At 41.2% G+C, this 19674-nt stretch overlaps 1 protein-coding gene across 2 annotated transcripts; it reads right to left on the minus strand.

Annotated features, from left to right (window-relative positions):
* Window positions 1-989: 989 nt before the first annotated feature.
* Window positions 990-19215, minus strand: wizb (WIZ zinc finger b). 2 transcript variants are annotated; one of them, XM_077618348.1, is made up of 17 exons: window positions 18961-19215; window positions 18287-18457; window positions 17373-17574; window positions 16363-16438; window positions 15076-15224; window positions 13566-14993; window positions 13040-13480; window positions 12084-12473; window positions 8445-8579; window positions 7352-7879; window positions 6832-7257; window positions 6253-6747; window positions 5288-5836; window positions 4991-5202; window positions 2984-3293; window positions 1773-1938; window positions 990-1433 (listed from the first exon to the last, which is right to left on the minus strand). In XM_077618348.1, exons 2-17 carry the CDS (start codon window positions 18383-18385, stop codon window positions 1085-1087), a joined length of 5955 nt encoding a protein of 1984 aa, XP_077474474.1. In that variant the 5' UTR covers window positions 18386-18457; window positions 18961-19215; the 3' UTR covers window positions 990-1084. The 2 variants fall into 2 exon arrangements, with proteins under 2 accessions (XP_077474474.1, XP_077474473.1); XM_077618347.1 differs by having other exon boundaries at window positions 2984-3296.
* Between the last annotated feature and the right edge of the window lie 459 nt (window positions 19216-19674).

The raw sequence follows: 19674 nt of genomic DNA on the forward strand, positions 1-19674 counted from the left end.
AAAAAAATCTCTTTTAGTTTCAGTCAGGAACTTTGGGGGGGGGGGGGGGAAACCAGTGCTACCAGCACGCTATTACACAGAGAGAGTGCTGGTAGAAATGGTTTAGACCACCCAGGTGGCACAAAGTTTATGAGATAAGAGGGGCATTAAACCCTTACACCACCTGATAAATGGGTGCTGGGCTACAGCAATGGTCCACGTCAACACCTGGACATTCAATAAAAACAAGGCATAACAATAGTTCATCTCTCCGTCTAACCTTGGATGGAATCACCCTTAAGCTTGGAGAGTTTCGTTCCCATGGTAACAAGACTGTAACAGTCGAAAAAGCTGCTTCAAAAGGTGCTTGGGCCTCAGAGGGCTCTTTGGCCTTCACCAAATCAATGTTGACGGGAAGTAGGGCTGGGCAATAAGGCCTAAATAGAAAATCTCAGATTTTTTTCTACCAAGAATTTCATTTACAGTTCCTCTTGATTGTTTTCAACCTCCGTTTTTTTAGAGACAATAAGATCAGAAGACAGAAATGGATTGGAGTGAAAGTAAAAATAATAGGAAATCAACTTTATAGTGTTATTGGGTGGGCTATGAAATATATTAAAAAATAATGATCATTACAAAAAAATAATGAATCATATTTGAAATCCTGTGTCCAGATATGCAGACATCAGTTTTTGTATTACGTGAGCCACACACCAAATGTTAATATTATGGCCTACATGACCCAAAATGTGATGCCCACAAATCTGGATATTACCCAGTCATTTAAGTATTTATTTATTATCAAGAAAAAATATTTACTTGCCTTGTGAATAATGAAAAAATGTTTAACGTGTAACAAAAAACAAAGTGCAAAACCTCAGTCTTAAATATCTTTTTGTCTCCTCTTATTGTTTCAAAGGAATAAAACTTCACAATGAAACAAACTCTTCTGAGTGTTTGCTAGATAGTATCCTTTTGGCAGCAAAGCAACATGGAAAAAAAATCTAGGCCTATGGGGAGTGTTCCCCCTCCAAAGGAAACAGACAAAAGCACTGAAGGAACGAGAAAAAATAGGGTGACAATAGTAAGGTAGAGAGAAGTGATCTTACACCACCTGGGGAGGGGGGGCAATGGGAGCTGCAGTGGTCAATTCCTCTGAAATCTTGACTATCTCTGCGACATTCGGAGTAAGATCTGCTGCAGGGTCAGGCGAGTGGCCATTGGCAGCGATGGAAGAGGTCATGGCGGGGGTGAGGGAGGACATTGAGGACATTGAGGAGCTGCTGCCCGTGGAGGCCAGCCCAGTAGGGGCGTGCTTGTCGGGCGCGACTTCAGCACCGTCTGCTTTGGATTCAACAGGCTTGTTGTAGTTCATCTTGAGAATGTGTTGCTGGAGGTGCCTGATCCAGTCCTCCTGCACCGAGAGCGGACCGTGGAATTCCACCTCGCAGAATCTGACAGAGCACGAGACAATTACCTTTCTTCCAGAAATATCGAAGCGCAGTGTTAATACTCAAACAGTAGCTGAATTGGTTTTTTTTTTAAAAAAGGCATACATCAATACTGTATTTTAATGCTGGCCTGGATGGAGATCTTCGATTACATTACAATGGAACATGACAATGCCTATACTTCATAATTACCATGTAAAGTATGCCAATTTTATGTATTATGCTGTCCAATCCTTTGTACTAGTTCTTATTGAAATGCCTGTAATTAGAATAATAAAAGAAACAGTTTCATGCTTTTTACTTTCCTTGGTGATAATTCTCCAACTTTAACGCGTCACTCACCGGCACTTGAGGGTGTAGAACTTGCCCACCAACTTGACCAAGGGGTAGGCAGGGGGCTTTGGCACTAAAGCAGGAACTGTGCTTGTACGTGGAGGCTTTGGGGGGCCGCTGTCCCTCTCAGTTCCCTCGACGCTAGATGGGTGCTTCAGTGGCCGACGCTCAAAACCTTTAAAAGGAGAGGGAGCTTATTATTAACATCTATTTAGTTTTACTTCTACAGAAAACAGCCCAACAGAGTAGGACAATAGGCTCAAGATGGTGTAAGATGAGCATGACTTAGTTGAGTGAGTAACATTATTATTAAATTACACTCTGAATTGGTGCCCATCCAATTTCAGGGCACGAAGAGACGGACTATTCACACTCACACTCATACCTAGAGGCAATTTAAAGTGTTCAACCAGCCTACCCCGCATGTTTTGGCGACGCTCTAACCACTCGAGTACCAGGCCCCCTAGATTATTATTTATAAATATTATTTTACATACGTTATTTTTAAAACAAGACCACTGCCTTTTAATGAGCACTTAAGCAACTATGCAAACAACATTTTCTCAAATGTCCTTAACGTATGATTGCCGTCCCTTGCCAGCAGCCACACAAACGGCACAAAATACCAGCAAACCGGCTGAATCAGATTTACCGCATGCTTATGTTGAGCCAACAAAAATATGGCCATTGGCATGTCCTGTCATTCAAATATGGATAACAGGTCCAACAAGCTATAAAATAATGACATCTAGAATTTATACTACATTACTATACTATACATGCTGTGAGAATGAGCGGTATGAAAAATGAATAGATGAATGAATCAAGCATAATTTCAAAAATATTTGCACCACTGAAATATAGGCAATAATAAATATCAGTAATTAGAACAAACAGAAGTGTAATGTACTTTACAGTGATTGTAGCCTACAGAATTTAATAATGAATACAGTATTAGGTCATTAGTGAGAATAATTCTGTCTTAAGAATAAATCCAACTTACTTTTGAAAGGTCCGTAGGCAAACTGTTTTGTCTTTAAGCAATGTAGCTTTTTGACAAGTATTTTATCCACTAGCAAATACACATCTAATTACTTCATGAGTGCAGAAAGCTGCTGCAGGAGTGCAACAATATACCACCTTCGAGGTTTTTTACGGAAAACAAAGGTGACTATTTTGTGGGATCTGTAATCGAAAATGTAATTAAACTCTCACTGTACCTCTAGGCAGACGAACATTGAGTTCACTGCGAGCCACTTGTGCTTGAAGTGGGAGGCTACTGACAAGCCCAGCGGGGCTCGTACTAGTGCTGGCGGGCCTGATGTGAGAGGCCCGATTGTTGGAACCTGCTTCACCCTCTACGGTCTTGAGGGAGCCCTGATTTGTGTCACGGCTCAGTGGGCGCACCAGGTTGACCACCAAAGGAGAAGACCATTGGGAGGAGGACGAAGAAGATGAAGAGGAGGCTTTCTGTGAGAATGGGAAGCGGTGATTTGAGTCCATCGATGCAGGAAGAGGTGAGCTGCTTTTCTGCTACATAAGAGGGACAAAGTCACCCAATCAGCTGTACTGTATATTAAGTCATTGGCTGTTATTGACAGCAATAGAGATCTAATCCATTGGAAAGGGGAGGGTTGGTAGCGAATGGACCAATGTTTCTGTGCCACTGATGACATTCATTGATACTGTCAATGGTAGCCCAAGCGTTAGTTTTTTTTCTTATTGTCTCCAAAGAAGTTGTGTGTATTAGGTGTAAATCAAATTTGGGTGAAAAATGTATATTGTATACAGGAATTTCAGTTCTGATTGGTTTTATATACAAACACTCAACATAAAGTCAAATTCCTCGCTGTCAATTTATTTAGTCGTAACAGTTATATCAAAGCAGTGTGACATTCTGGCTCGTTCTATTTGAAATACAGTGACATCTCTACAGCAATCTATTCTGTATGTGTGTCACATCGCAGCTCTGGTTAAAAGGTGTGACAATGACGCAAATGCACCAGAAACTAATTCAGGAGGGAAGAAAAATATTTCTCCAATCAGCAGCCCACAGTAATTTATGTGAAGATGAAACATCAGCTCCAACGCACCTTCGTTACCATAGTAACTATCTATTCAATAGCTCAATTGAGCTGGCTTTGTCTCCACATTGATGTTTTCGGGATATAAAGACAAAGAGACCAAATTAACACACTAAGATGTTAGACAAAAACAATTCCTGTTAAACCACCAGCTAAGGCATGCTAGATTTTCAAGAATGCGACACTCATTTACAGATAGAGAGAACCATCAGATGAACACAGTGGGTTATAATTAGCTCGTTTTTTTGTGGTTTGTCTATTTTCTTCATTTATTTCTTGATCTCTAAGAGCCTGAAATTGACTCAAATGTCAAAGGTAAAAGATAAATGTAATCTAGCCTACATTGTAAAAGAAAACTTCCAAAAGGTTGTGAGAACTTAAAATTTTAGATAAAGGCAACTCCAATTATTGAGTTCTTGTCAGTAACTTATTTTGAGTATTTGAAACTCATTTGGTTAATAGTGTTAACGTGACTGAATGAGTTGTGCTAAATTATCAAGTTTTGGGGAAAATTCTTCACTTCTCAGTTGGCAGAACTTGAACTGTTAAGTTGCGCTAAAGTGAAATGTGAAATTGTGATTACTTGAAATTTTAAGTTGTGCATAGACATAAAATGTGAAGTTGTGCTTATCTGAAATCTTCAGTTATATTGAATACAAGTGTGCGCTGTCATAGTGTGGAGCAATCTTGTTTTCTGGTTTCATTCCAGGGACTGCGGTTTGAAGCCCCCTTGGGTTTCCTTAATATATACTGTATGTATCGTATTTTCTAGACTGGAAGTCACACTTTTTTCACAGTTTGGCTAAGCCTGTGACTAATACTCAAGTGCAACTAAGCCTCCCAAAAATGTGACTGATACTACAGTCCGACTTATATATATTTTTCCTCCATTTTTATTGTGTATTCTTTTTCTGGTGCGACTGATACTCAGGTGCAACTTATACTCGGAAAAATATGGTACTTAAATTGAGATTGCATAAAATTAGATAAAATTCATTCACGTAAAATGTTAAGTTTTGAATTCTTACCATAAGTTCTCCTTACTTAAACAGTTGGATTGTGTTTACTTAACATATGTGGATGGATTTAGTCAAATAGCTGACTACTTGGCAAACAAAAATGGAACAGGTTGCTTCGACTTACTCTTTTGGAGGTGGGGCGGTTACTCTGCATGTAGCTACGGTGCATTTCTAACACCTTCTGTGGCCTGCTATGAATCCATGCACTTAATGTCTCGATAGGGGACCCATTTACACACCACTCCGTCACCCCAAACTGCCTGAGGTGGGCCCGTGCGTGGCTTGCGAGAGCTTTGCGGTTCTCAAAGCAGAAACCACACAACTCACAACTTGGATCTGAAAATACAGGACCGGGGACGGAAAGTTCTTTGAGAAAAAGGATCATGGCGGTTTAAAAAAGTAGGAAAATTGGATCACTTACCCTTACGGAAGTGCTTGACAGGGGAGGGTTTTTTTCTCAAAGGGAAGTCATTTGGCAGTGGTGCAAAAGTCTTGCGTTGATGCAATACTGTGTTGGAAGTATCCATTGACTCGGCTCCTTCTGGGTGTTTTCCTAGTGGGGAAATTCTCACAATCTTCGGCGAGGTTGGACTACTTAAAGGGCCTATGGTGTTTAGGCCCTGCTTAGAGTGCTTGGACTCTGATGACAGTGTAAGAGGGCTTTTATAGAGCTTGGACGATGGGTAGCCCAAGGTACACGACCCCCCTGAACTTTTGGTTGCATTCGCCCATGAGCGACTTTTGGCAGCCTCCTTCTTCACCTCTTCATTCTTAGAAGACACACTTAAGCCTTTCTTGTGGATAATCACCCTTAAGGTATCAATAGGTGACCCATTGACACTCCACTCCGTGATGCCCATTTGGCGCAGGTGGGATCGCGCGTGGCTGGAGAGGCCTTTGCGGTTCTCAAAATACTCCCCACAGAATTCACAGCGAATATCTCTTGTAGGCTCTACCTCTCGAGACATGGCTGTGGTAATAGCAGAGGGAGATAGTTAAAAATGTATTGTTATATTTGGAACAATTGGAATAGAGCTGGGTGACATGGCCTAAAAATAAACTCAGATTTCTTTCTGCCCAAAATTCGATGATTCTGTCTATAATAAGTTAAGTTCTTATATTTCAAGTGAGCAGAAAAAATAATGTAAAATTTTAACTGTTGAACAAAATCAATATATTTTTTCTCCCCATAATTCTGTTCTCAGCCCCTAAATACAAAGTGATAATTTCACACAAACATATTTCCTTTTTTATGAATATAAAAGCAGACCCCCCCAACAGATTTAGGATTTATTTCTGTAATCATCTGCAATAAAAAACTCACATGTCTCAAATCAAGTCAACAAATCGATTTATCTCTATCATGAAGCATTATTAGAAGCTTACCCAAGTTGAGAGGGAAAGCGTTGTCAGAAACTCGCCAGCTGGAGCTGATAGGATCAGTTGGGAAACCGCGAGAGCTGCCCACCGCTTCAGGGGTCGTGACCTCCAGCTGCAATGGCTCAGGCTTCAGTTTAACAATCAGGCCGCCAGAGGACATTGGTGGAGTCGAATTTGACTTAGTTCTTGGGGCCTGAGGAGGACTGGAGGAGCAGGAGAAAGGTATGCGGCTTACCAGGGTTGATGGGGAGGAGCAGGAGGAAAGAGGGGAACGAGGGGGCCCAGGAGAGGACGGAGGAGTTTTGTGAGGTTTTAGTGGACGGGCGCAAGGCAAGCCCCGTCTTGAGATGATTTCTCTTAAGGTGTCGATTGGGGATCCGTTAACCGACCACTCGGTAATACCCAGTTGACGCAGGTGGGAGCGAGCATGGCTGGACAATCCCTTGCGGTTCTCGAAATATTCCCCGCAAAATTCACAGCCTATTTCCTTTGTGGGTTCACCTGAGCAATTAGAAATGTGAACAGAATATTGAATTATTTGGGCTTTTGAGGCACATGTTCCATGGATCTTTTGGCAATACTCACTGTGTGGGAGGGCCATGAGCTCACCACTGTTGAGGCGGAAGACCTGCATGGAAGATGATTTGAGACGCTTGGCAGGCGGGCCATAGGATGAGGGAGAGGTAGCTTTGGAGGTCGACCCGCCTCCCATTGCCGTCACCTTATACAATAGGGATGGAGAGGAGGAAGGGAGAATTGCCTTCTTTGGAGAGGACAGCACGGTAGGAATACGGGATTCAGTGTCATGCTGGATTTCATTGGCTTTGCGCTTAAAGTCATCTGAGTCCATAAGCTGATTCAGGAGGGTGATGGGAGAACCTTTCGATTCAGAATACTCCACCCCAAAGTGCCGCAGGTGAGCCCGTGCGTGGCTGGATAAGCCTTTCCGAGTCTCAAACCAGGCACCACACAGCTGACAAACTATGTCCTTGTTGGGCTCCACTTCAAGGGCTGCACATTTAAAAAAATACATTTCAAAATTTCAGTCAATTTAAAAAGGATCATTTCTAATGACCAAAACTAAAAAGAACAATCAGATACTTACTCAGGTTGAGAGGAGCATCATTTTCCTGTGGGGCCCAGATTGGTTTAGATGGTGAGATGTTGGCCGAGTTTAAGAGGTTAGATGTCAAGCTTTTGACCACCCCGGACTTGTGCTCTGTGGAGCGTAAAGGGGAAGACACCGGCAGTAAAGAGGAAATAGGGGCTTTCCTTACTACTGAAGATGGAGAGCTCGCATGAGCCAGAATCGGAGAATCACCCGGAGAAGGAGTCGGTGTAGAACAGGAAGGAGATGGGATTGCTCTAACTACTTTGGTCAAAACGGACAGGGGGATCGTTTTCTCCTTCATGTCTCCTCCTTCCTCATGTCCTTTGTCTTTGTGGTTCTCAGAGTCAAACAGAGAGGAACCCTTAACAATATGGGGCTCCAGGTGAGGTGAGTTTATTTGGCTGTCTAGGTTCTGTTCCTCGGAAGTTCTGCCGAGGTGGTCGTTGGACGGATCGCTGCTGTCGAAAATGCTGAATTCTTCTTGGCCCAAGTGAGAGCGGGCGTGGCGAGACATCCCTGCCCCTGTAAAAGAATCAAGGAATGTTCATTGAATTCCAAATTCCATTCATGGTGGTGATGCTTTGCAAAACCAAGACCACCCAATTCAAATGGATCGGATGTCTACTACTGACAAACTCTTTTAAATTCACAGCAAAAGCATGAAAAGGGCAACGTTTGGAGGTCTTTGAGCATAAGAGAGTTAAAAACTTCTCCTTTGTATTTGTGACACTTCACGTTTCATGCTCGGGAAAAAAAAACTATCCCGGTTTGAACCCGAAGAAAGAACAAACGGAGTCTGGAGATTTACTGAGACATGACAATTTAGTACAGATTGTTCCATAAGGAGAGCAACTGAATACCGTGTGGAAAATGGTAGAATATGATGAAATAAATACCATACAATGTACAATGTTTCTTTCTTGTCATTTTGAAGAATTAAACACATTTCCAGACACAGCCTGACCTAGACAGTTATAACGTCACATTCTACAATGGGGGAGACAGGCCAGGCTGCCTGCCAAATCGTCATAAAGCCTGCCACTAGCAAGTGCAACATTTTTTTTCAAAAAAGAAGAGAAACTGTCACCTTTGGTGTCTTCATCTTCCCTTGGAGAAAGGCAATGATGGTCTACACTCTGCAGCAGTGATTTTTTTGGACTTGAGCTAAGGCCAACAGCATCCAGGTGCACTGGCTCAACCTCTTCTTCATCCTCTCGATCACCTACAATACAGCACACTGTTGTACTATTGAAATACAATGTTGTGCAAGAAAATAAACAGTGATCAACTCATTGGTTGCCTTTGACGGTAATATACGTCCAATCCAATTGGACTGGGAGCTACACTAAACACTGAACACTGAAATATAACCAAAGGCAGTGAATGAGGCAAAGATAGATTAATCTGTTGAATAATTTTATGATTAGTAGATGAATTTGATGGTTTAATCTCTTGAGTAATTGAACAATTAATCGTTTTATGCAATTATTTGATACATTTTAGGGTTTCCAGTCCAAATGGATTGGGTGCCCATTGGCGGTATATAATCATTGACAGTGAATGAGTTAATAAGAGGAAATTAAATTACCACGGTTTCATCCTTTAACTTTCATGCATCAGGACAATGTGAAATGAATTATCAGAATATATTCTCTGAAATGGAAAAAAATGTGTGCCAGAATACTAGCATGAAGCTAATACAATGCAGCCTGTGATAGGGATGTCCCGACACTGACTTTTTGACTTCCGAGCCAGTCTGATTTTTTTCCAAATATATTTTGCCGGTCTGATGCCGAACCAGTGCTTATATTTTTAGAACGCCAAAAATAATGCAAAATACAATGCACCCAGTAAATGATAAATCACTTCGTTTGTATTAAAGTTAAGAAATGCTTTAGTTTACGATCATCTACGATGATGTCATTCGTTTTTTAACAAATGCAGCCCCACTCAGTGCACATGTTTTTCAAGTGGTTTGATTTAGAGCAGCGCAGTCCGATGATGTGAGTGGTTAGCGCGCCAGCCTCACAGCTCTGGGGTCCTGGGTTCATATCCAGGTCACGTCTAACTGTGTGGAGTTTGCATGTTCTCCCTGGGCCTGCATGGGTTTCCTCCGGGTACTCCGGTTTCCTCCCGCATTCCAAAAAACATGCATGGTAGGCTGATTGGACACTCTAAATTGGCCCTACGTATGAGTGTTCGTAAAATGAGAGATGAGAAAGAGAGATGACTTAGAGCAGCCAAAAAACATGATAGTGATAATTACTGATATTAACTCATTGGCTGGCATTGACTGCGCTAGACGTCCTATTCATTTAATTTAATTTCATGTGTATATTGAAATGGGTTATACTACATCTGTGGTGTCATTGACAAAAACACTAATGGAACAGTTAATAATGCAGTTAATACTGATCTATGATTTGCTCTGAAAAATATTCCTAACAAATCGACCCTGTCTGCCCCTTAGTTCTCCACACCCGCCCAACAACAGATTCCCACTGCGTGTTGATATTGTTGTTGAATAAATAATGTCAGAGAGGGTGTGATGTGTCATTCTAATAAAGCTTTAATGTCAAGACCTAATTAGGACCAAATGTGTCATGCAACTGTAGACAAAATGTCAGAGTTTGAAGGCAAAGACAACATATTGAAGCTCTCAGTGACTGCAAAGTTCACTAAATATACCACAGTAAAAAAAAAACAAAGCACAACCTTGACAGCAGAATAATATGAATGTTTTTTTCAATAAATAAAAAGACAGTATAGTTTCATGTATTAAAACGAGTGATCTTCAAAAATGTATAGTTTATAATTCACACCAATTAAATGCAATCTGCTGCAGTCACGCATTACCAGGGCAAACGTGCCATTTTCTGCGACAAATGGGTGAATCAAAAGAGACAAAGCTTTTTGTCTGGTGGGCGGGCCCCTCATCTCTTGACTGTAATGGAGCGCCGATTTGACACCTCAGGGTGCAGACGAACCACGCCAAAAGAACTGCCTACCATCCACTAAATCTCTTCCTTCACTCTAAAATGCACCCAACTAAAGCCAAACTTCCATCGGGCTGGTGATCCGAGTTGGATCCAAAATGAATGAACCGCGTACCTATTTGTCATCACGTTTCGCATCCCAACCACTACCACGCAGATATTTCCACGCAATTCAATCACGGCACATCCTCGAAAATCAAATAAAGAAGCGAGGAAAAATGGCGAAGAATAGGCAACCGGAGGCAATTTTAAGGATGAGCGAAAAAGACTTTACAGTCCAACTGTAAACAACGTTCCATATAATCGCGATAATACCGCGATCTAAAATTATTAATAATAACCTGCTTTAACGCGCTTTCACGTGCGCGTTACCTGCGAAGGAGACGCCAATTTTCATGACACTTTTAATGTCTCTTGTCTGCCCACAATGGGACTGGAAGATGCGGCGCATCGCCGACGTGGGAAGCGAGGGCACGCGCACTCGACACCGGCCAGCCGCTACTCACCGCTCGGCGACTGCGACGCATCCGACTCCGGGGCGACGGAGCTCGAGCGTTTTTCTGCTATTGTTTGGGTCTGCGGGGAGGTGGAAGCAGCCATTTTGCCCCCATATGCACCGCTGAGCTAAGGCGTGACCAATCGAGAGGAGGCGGAGGTTGGGATGAACTTACCGAGTAGAGTGCCACATCCACGGGCATCGGGAGACTCCCCCCACCGCTCCCCTCACCACACTCTCCCCTTTTCTTTATTTGACTGCCAAGTCAGACACCCCTGTTTAATTCCGGATTCAAAGTGCCAAATGAAACTATTCATTTTCATTCATTCATTTTCTGAATCACTTTATCCTCACTATGGTCACAGGGGGTGCAGGAGCCTATCCCAGCTGACTTCAGGCACGCGACGGGGGACACCCTGAATTGGTGGCAAGCCAATCGCAGGGCACGAGGAGACAAACAACCATTCACGCTCACTCACACTCATACCTAGGGCCAACTTAGAGTGCCCAACCAGCCTACCATGGATGTCTTTGGAATGTGGGAGGAAACCAAAGTACCCAGAGAAAACCCACGCAGGCCAAGGGAGAACATGCAAACCCCATACAGGTGGACTGACCTGGATTTGAACCCAGGATCCCAGAACTGTGACCAGAAGCGCTAACCACTCCTCCGCAGGGATCGAAGATAGAAAATAATGGTTAATTATTATTATCCATCATTTATATTTTATTATGTTATCGTTGAAACCTGGCTGAAATCATATTTGGCTGATGTAGGTCGCATTACAATTGGTTTAAGTGTGGTCAAAATATACAATTTGCTTGACAAGTGTGGCCAACATGACGCAAAATGTGACCTTCAACTTGTTTTCTGATAGCTTCCACTGAAGGACCTCGTTGTTTAATGTCACTCATGAGAAGAATACAAAGTGTATTAGAATATACAGCAAAACACAGTAAGAGCAGCTGTTATAAGCATGTGAAAAGATATAGCACAACAGCATCAGCATCATAACCAAAAAAACTGGACAACTCTCTAAAATTGATGAAAAGACTAATAGCCAAGATGCCAATTAGCAAATATGCCAACAATTTCCCATCTTCTCCTAAGTCAATCCAAGTGAAAATGTATGCAAAGTTGTTTGCTGCAATGTTAGAACATGCTTTGTCACACTATCTTGAAGTGAGGTTACTTCTACACTTTGACATAAATAATTTAAACCATAAAATTTACCTTCTCTTCCATCAGGCTTCTCATACAGAAGTCCAGAAGAAGCTGAATTTAGAGATACAGTAGATATGTCATCTATCCTCTTCTCACTTGTCTCTCTCTCCAGCTTGATTTCAATGACTTCATCCTCATCTGCTTCTTCTTCCTCTTCATCCTCATCCTCCTGACCAGAGTAAGGGCTCCGTGGGGGAGCTGTGGGGATTACAAGGTCTGGTCTGCTTGAGAACAATTTTCTCAAGATGTGGATTGGCGAGATGGTAACATCCCAGTTTGTGATCCCGAAGTCACGGAGGTGCGCTCGGGCGTGGCTCGAGAGGCCGGCACGTGTGTCAAAGCCAGCGCTACAAAACTCGCAGTGCATCACACTAAATGTTGTTGGATCAAAGTTGGCAACTGTGAAGAGAAAAAAAAAGTTATAGATTGAAGATGTAAACGAGGGCATAGAGCCGCTTTTGTTACCTGCAGCATTAACTGAAAGATCATGTGTAGAAAAAAAAATTGACTTTATAATTTTGTGCAATAAACACTAACATTTTTTATTCATTTTTTTGTAATCATATTTTTTTTCATTTGGCATGAGATGATAGTAAATATTCTTTTTTAAATTTTAAATACAGAAGTAAAAGAAAAAAAACATATACTTTTTATTTAATCTTTAAAAACAGCTTAAATAAAACATTATAATACTGCAATTGATTGGTAAAATATAACATATTATATTTATTTAAATTTTTATTCTATTTTCTATACCTATATTGTCAGAAATAAATAGATTAGACGCTGGGCACCATCTGTGGAAACCAATGAGTTTTCTTTAAACATATTTTGTGTTTGAAAATGAGAAACGGCGAGAGAAAAAAATGGAAAAAAAATGTAAATTCAATCTTTGGTGAAAAAAAACATTTGATTTTATTTTTAGGCTGATATTTACTTATGCAGTTAAAAAAAAGGACGCTGACCTTTTTTCTTCTTCTTCTGATATGAAAAACGTTTTTCAATGGCGTTAACCTCCTCTGGAGATATGAAATGGCGCACATTGTAGCTGACGCCCACCCGGTTCAGGTGGCCCCTCACATGATTGGCGAGACCAATGCCGTTATGGAATCGATCAGGGCAGTAGGGACATTTCCTCTCCACGTTCTTCAGACCATCTGACGCCTCATCAAACTCATCTTCGACTCCATCCAAAATGTCCTCGGACAGAAAATGTTGTACGTGCTCATCAACGATGTTTTCATTATCATCATCATCATCACTCCCAATTTCTGAAAGGGTTGCAGTAATGTAGTTGCTTCTTAAAACAATGGCGTTTTTAATCATGTTTTCTTCCTGCCCATCTTCGTCCTCTACACTGTTCCTTATCTGCGGAGATGTATTTGTTGGCTGCTCTGAATGCTCAACTGTGTAAAAGAAGAAGAAAAAAACAACCAGATTAGATTTTCAATATTCCATTGTGGTGTCTGCAGTGGATTTTTTTTGTCTCACCCGGATCAGATTCAGGTCTTGGGCACTTTTTAACACCACGATTTTCAGGGTCAATCTTTGTGCTTTCTTTCAGATTCCCTTGCCTCCCTGGAAGCTCCTCTTCATTCGATCTGGACCCAATCTTCAGTCTTCTGCTGAATCTCCTGTTATTGTCACACCCAAATATTACCTGGGTTGCCAGATCGTTCTCAAAGGTATCAATTACTTGAAAAGAGTTGGGCTGCGATAAACAGTCGGCATCAAGGATGGACTTTGAAGCAGGATCAGAAGATGAAAGGCTGCCCTCAGATTCAACCTGTGCCCTGCAGATGGAGTCCAGTGCAGAGTGAGGTTGTTTCCTCTGTTTTGTTTTTATAATTTGACATGAGCCAAGAGGAGATGAACATTTTGTGGGATCAGGAGAGGAGGAGCTGGACTTAAAGGCTGAAGTTTCTTTTTTTCTCATGTGAGTCTTGGTGTGATTGGCAAGGGCCTGGGAGGTTTTTGTGCTGAAGTTACATTGGGTGCAGATAAAACGGCGGCGGTACAAAACAGCTCGGGGCTGGAATTTGGTTCCATAAGATCTGGGAGTACTTTGAGATGTGTTTGATTGAACAGAAACCAACTCTCCATCCGAGACTGTCATTGGAGCCTGGTATGAAGGTGGAAAAGTGTCTGACATCTTCCCAGGTGGAGGAACCCGACACATGTTTAGCAGGCTGTCCTGCTTTGCCGCTTTAGTGTCCGGTGTATCTTTTACCCTCTCGTTTTCATTCAGCTTCTCAATTTCCGCCAAGATCTTAATACGAGATTCCTGGTGCCTTTTTTGATGGTTGGCCAGTGCAACGGAATCAGGCAAGTCCCACCCGCATTCATTGCACTGAAATTGTTCGGAACCTTTTTCACCAGTTTGACAGTGCTCAATCATGTGCTCCTTTAAGTGGACCTGTTTTTTGAAGTATATGCTACATTCCACACACGTGAAAATATCTGTACCATGCTCCAAACTGCCGTCTTCGTGCTCATGTACTGTTTCTTCTCCATCTTTGATTATGTTTGGAACATCTGGCAATTCCTTCCCAAAGTCATCAAAATGGTATGTTCCTCTACTTTGATTTGGAGATGACAATTCAGCAGATATTGATCTTTGAGGACCACTACTATCTTGCGTACTGGCCTCAGGAGATGTGTGTATTAAGGCTCCAGAAAAAGGCCCAAGTAGGACTCTCTTCGTCCTGCATCGCTGGAAGAGGGCACAGTTAGTCCGCGGGACAAGAAGAGGAGTCTCGTGCTCAGAGTCTCCTGGGAAGGCGTACACATCACGCTCCTTGTCATTATCATCATTCCTGTCATTTGCCTCTAGGCTTTTCTCTCCCTCTCTTTTGGCTGTGTCTTCTTCCATCTGGCAGGCATCTTTTGGTTTCATCTTGAAGTCATGATTTGTTCCTACTGCGAAGCAAACATGAATAAAAATAAGCATTGGAAAAAAAATGGGGAAAAGCATATACTGATCTGCCCTGTAGGTTCTTACATTCTATGGAGTCAAGGTGTGATGTATTTGGTTCTTCACTTTTTGTGCTGTCTTTACTCTTATTGCACATCTCCCCAGAAAAAGACTGATCAGCTTCATGCTCCAAGTGTAGCTTTGATTCAGGTTTTTTGTCATCCTCACAATCCACTCTGGACAGCAACCAAAAGAAAATGTAGCAAAACAAAAAACAAATATTGTAAATATATCATGTACATACCTATACCCATATATTTAACACTGTATAGGGTTCTCATCTCTTGATATTTGAGGCCCATGTGCTAACCACCCATGCCACCGGGCCGCCCATCTGTATAGGGTTATACATACATTATAGATAAAATGCCACAATAATATTTTCCATGCACATGCACTGGAGACTAAGTTTGAACATGACTTTTGTGCATCCACCAGGATACGTATCAGCAGTTTTTCAGTCCTCAATGGATGTTTTATTATTTGATTGAACCATGCTGTATGATGGAATCTATCCCAGCTGATTCTGGGTACACCTTCATCTCATTCCAACCTGACAAGCAACACTCACACTCCCATTCACACCTATCTTGTAAAAAACTAAAATAAAAAGGGTGTGCTAATTTCAGACTTTAAGTACAACTCAAAATGTCAACTTTTCACCAGTAATGTTATTGAAATTTTATTTTGTGATAACTTGAATTGTCAAGTTGTGGGGAAAATGTATTCTTTAAATTAAGCAGAACTTAAAATGATAAATTACACCCACTTGACATATATTACATTGTGCTTACATGCTTTACTGAGAGCACCTTCCAGAGAGCACTGGCATTAAATTCATTAGCCAGACTGTAGCTCACTTAACTATGCATTTCATTCTCATTCAGAGGACTATCTGCAAGTTTTCCATCAAATGTTGGCAAATGCAAGTTAAAAATTTCACTGAAATTTCAGGTTTTTGGGGGAAAAAAATCTGAGTAAGGACACACAAGCGCAGGGATAAATTCCACAGAGAAAGCAGTTGTTAACTGTGCGCCTGAGCAAAATTCCAAGAAGTACTAGATTCAATCCATTCTCTTTCTTTGCTTATGTTACCAGTGTGCCATGTCAAACACTAGTGCTGAGATATTTACACATCTGAATAATTTCTCAATCCCGAGTTACTGAGTAGTCACATTAACAATCAAACTATTCAGGTCTCTCTCTGGGTGAAAAACAAAAAGTTTTAGTTATGGCTCTGACAGGGCCATTTTTAGTACCTTTGTGGGGGAAAAAAATTAAGATTTCAGTGCACCACAGTACCACCTTCCTCACCTGAGTCCAGAGGAAGGAGATCCTGGGCTGTGAGCAGCCAGACCATGAGGGTTAGAAAAATGCTGCAGCTCCTCTTCTGACATGACAGTGCACACAAATCATAGAAACAATCACTTCACAGCCAAAATGTTAAAATCCACAATCAAACTACATTGTCCTACATGCAGGGGTGAAAAGTAACATTGACTCTCATTTACTTGCATATATTTTGTAGGAATTTATTTATTGTTTTTTTACAGGTAAGAGGAAAAACAAAATCATGTTGCTTATATGGGCCAATACGGCGTATCAAACCAACTATGTCAAAAAAGACTAGTGTTTTAGAGGTGGCTTGCCCTCACAGACATTGTACACTTAAGGCAAGGTGTGTTAATATATTAATACTAATAATAATACTGTCTTCATTTAGCATTTGCAAATGACTGTGAGTTTGTGTGCTTACCATTTGGTGAAACTAATGTCATGGCTATAGTGACACAACTTTGAAAAGTAGAATCTAATAACATAGTTATTAGAGTTAGTCAATTAGAGCAGCAAGCTATTTTTTTGCAAAAATAAATAAATAAATTGGTACCTAACGTACGTACTACCATATTGGTTGCTTTCTTTTGTCTTTGCCATTTTGTATTGCTATTTGAAAGGTAACACTTTCTATTAAAATTGTGTTGTTGTAACCCCTCAACATACACAAAATATAAGGGTAAATTTTATTTTGAGTATACTTGAAATCAGCTAATTTTACTTCATGGAATATATATTTTATACCAGTAATTTTACTTTGACTTGGTTAAAATGTCAGCAATTTCACTTAATTGATTTTTTTTTTTAGTACTTTTCCACCCCTGCATTTGTGCGGCTAACACAGAGAGGGAACTAAAAGACTTGACTACAAGCACACTGAATAACATTTAAAATGATAAAACAACAATAAAAATGACTACATGCTCAGCTTGACTACTTTACTTTCATAGTTGTAAAAGGTTAACATGATATGTGAAGTCATGAGTTACCATCTAGTGTTTCTTTCTCTGAGTCAGAGTCCCAGTTTAGGGAGGAAGGAAAGGCTGAGGACCTAAATCTCCTCTGTGCACTCCTCGCTGGGTCCGCACTGTGCTCACAAACCTCGGTCTGATTTGGACCCTCATGGTTATCGTGACCTTGCGAGTCTTTAGCAGACGTCTGGACATCGCTCAAATCGGAAGAACACGAGGACTAGACAAGAATGACAATACATGCAACATGTGGATTATGGTTACTGTATTACAAGCTGATAATTGGATTGTTTTTCTTCCGTTTTATATATGTAAAAAATGTTTTTTTGAAAATGCACAAATTTTAACCCTTGTACAGAGCACTCATCAAACTCATGGGCTGCCAATGACTTGGGAGGGGCAAAAAAAGCCACCAGCCACGTGCATTCTCAACAAAGTGCCTAGTGGGTGTGACGGACATGTGTCATTTAGTGGTTGCTATGGAGGCACAAAAGATTTTGCTTCATATGTTCTACCTAGCAACCAGCAAACATGCTGAACAAGAAAGAAAACAAAGAAAAAATAGCTCCCTGTGTTGATCTACTGTACTATGCAAAGGTCTTAAAGCCTAACCTTTGTTGTTTTAGTCATCTTTCACTGAGAATGTATGACTAAAACAACAAAGGTTAGGCAATGCAAAACTTGCTGGTCACAGTATCGCAAAAATCAATGCATATGCACTATGTATTTCGGAAATACTGGTCACGGTGATCGCAACTGTAAATAACGCTTACTAATTATGAGGAAAAACAATTAAAACATGTTGGTCATGCTGTATACAGTATAAAATGTGTATATTTGTCCAGCCATGTGGCTTTTTTGTCACTAGTATCAGTGCCAATAGCAGTCAATGAGTGGAATAGTGGAATAAAATAGATCTGACATGCTTATACCTGCTGAACAGTGCAGTTAAGGACATGGTTTTGTGCAGAGTTCAAAGAGGGGGAAGCATAGCTGATCCCTGGGGTCAAGGGTCGCCCTTCTGGCTCCATTTTATCCCCCAGAAAGCAGTATGGACTCCCACAGGTGATCAGCCTGCCTACATTTTGTGCACTCCTCGTCTTCTGCACACAAGGAAGGAAAAAAGGTTGGTAAGTCTTTTTTTGTTTTTGTTCCTGCAGCCTTCAACCATTTCTTAACCATCTCGATTGCATTCAATTGCATGACAAAACTGCAGTTGGTGTGGTAAAAAAGCAGGTATGTCTGACAATGCCAAAGATTGCAGAGTTGCAGAATGTTCATGTTTTAGCTGTCCTCGTCATATCCCTATCGCCAGCTGCAGGCCTGTCTGACCCATTTTTTTCACAATACGTCTGCTCTTTTAAACGAGACAGGGATCCCAAATGGTTACATAAAGATGTGCCGTTTAGTTCCAGGCCCACGTCCTTTTTGTCCCTCTTGTAGACAGGAAGAAAATAGCACGAGACGTGAAAAGGTGCAGCGGCTTGGGCTTGTTAGCAAGTACGTGGCCAGTGTTGTTGATCGCCCGATCATGTCAAGTCTTAGAACCACGATGCAATATGCCTTTTTAACAAGCACGAACACACACATCCGCAGAAATACTCACTGATATCGGCCTGGTTTGCGGATCCAGGGCAAGAAGTCGCAGCCTAAGCGGTGCTCGGCATAGTTGGAGACCGAGCAAGAAAGCTTGACGCCCCGGAGACGATGCTCGCTACAAGCCCCCGGTTGCCTTCTTGCACCGATCTGTTATTTTAGAATAGCTCAGAGCTGTTAGGGAGATGTTTTGCATGGAACCCTTGCAAGCGGCAGGCGCAGGACTCCATGTTAATAGATTTGCAGGCAAGCCACGGCAGCGGTGGAGGACGTAACGTCAACTGGGAGGTAACCAGAAGTTGGAGTCGCCTTCTAGCAGCAAGTTTATTAAGTTTGATTTTTCATCCAATATTATTATGATTATTATTCTTATCTGTTGTTCCCAGTATTAAAAAAATCAGTATTGTTTGCCTGTTTTGTGCAACATCCCAAATAGTGAAAAAACTGTTTATCCTATTGTAATTCATATACTGACATGGATTACTTTATGTTGATTTATATTGATGGTTAGAATCTCTATTCTGGTAGTCTTATTATTAGATGTCATGATGCTTCACTCAGCCATATGTATTAATTATGCAGTAGAGATTTACAGATTTATTTTAAAAAATTCACAGTAGTATACTTCTATCATTTTATCCAATTTTATTCTAATGGCAGGTGTATCTACTTTTGCCATTTTGATTTCCTCATAAAATCTGTTTATGACTGTGATGTACTGGAC

The sequence above is a fragment of the Stigmatopora argus genome, chromosome 14, assembly GCF_051989625.1.
Source record: "Stigmatopora argus isolate UIUO_Sarg chromosome 14, RoL_Sarg_1.0, whole genome shotgun sequence".
Lineage (NCBI taxonomy): Eukaryota > Metazoa > Chordata > Actinopteri > Syngnathiformes > Syngnathidae > Stigmatopora > Stigmatopora argus.

What these genes read in the sequence shown, in the direction of transcription:
- wizb (XM_077618347.1), bottom strand. Translation starts at nt 18,385, where the DNA reads ATGGAGCCAGAAGGGCGACCCTTGACCCCAGGGATCAGCTATGCTTCC. An exon ending in TCTCCTTCCTCTGGACTCAG is followed by an intron (nt 15,225 to 16,362) that starts GTGAGGAAGGTG and finishes GTTGCTGTCCAG; the next exon opens with AGTGGATTGTGAGGATGACA. An exon ending in CGCTTTCCCTCTCAACTTGG is followed by an intron (nt 5,837 to 6,252) that starts GTAAGCTTCTAA and finishes CTATTACCACAG; the next exon opens with CCATGTCTCGAGAGGTAGAG.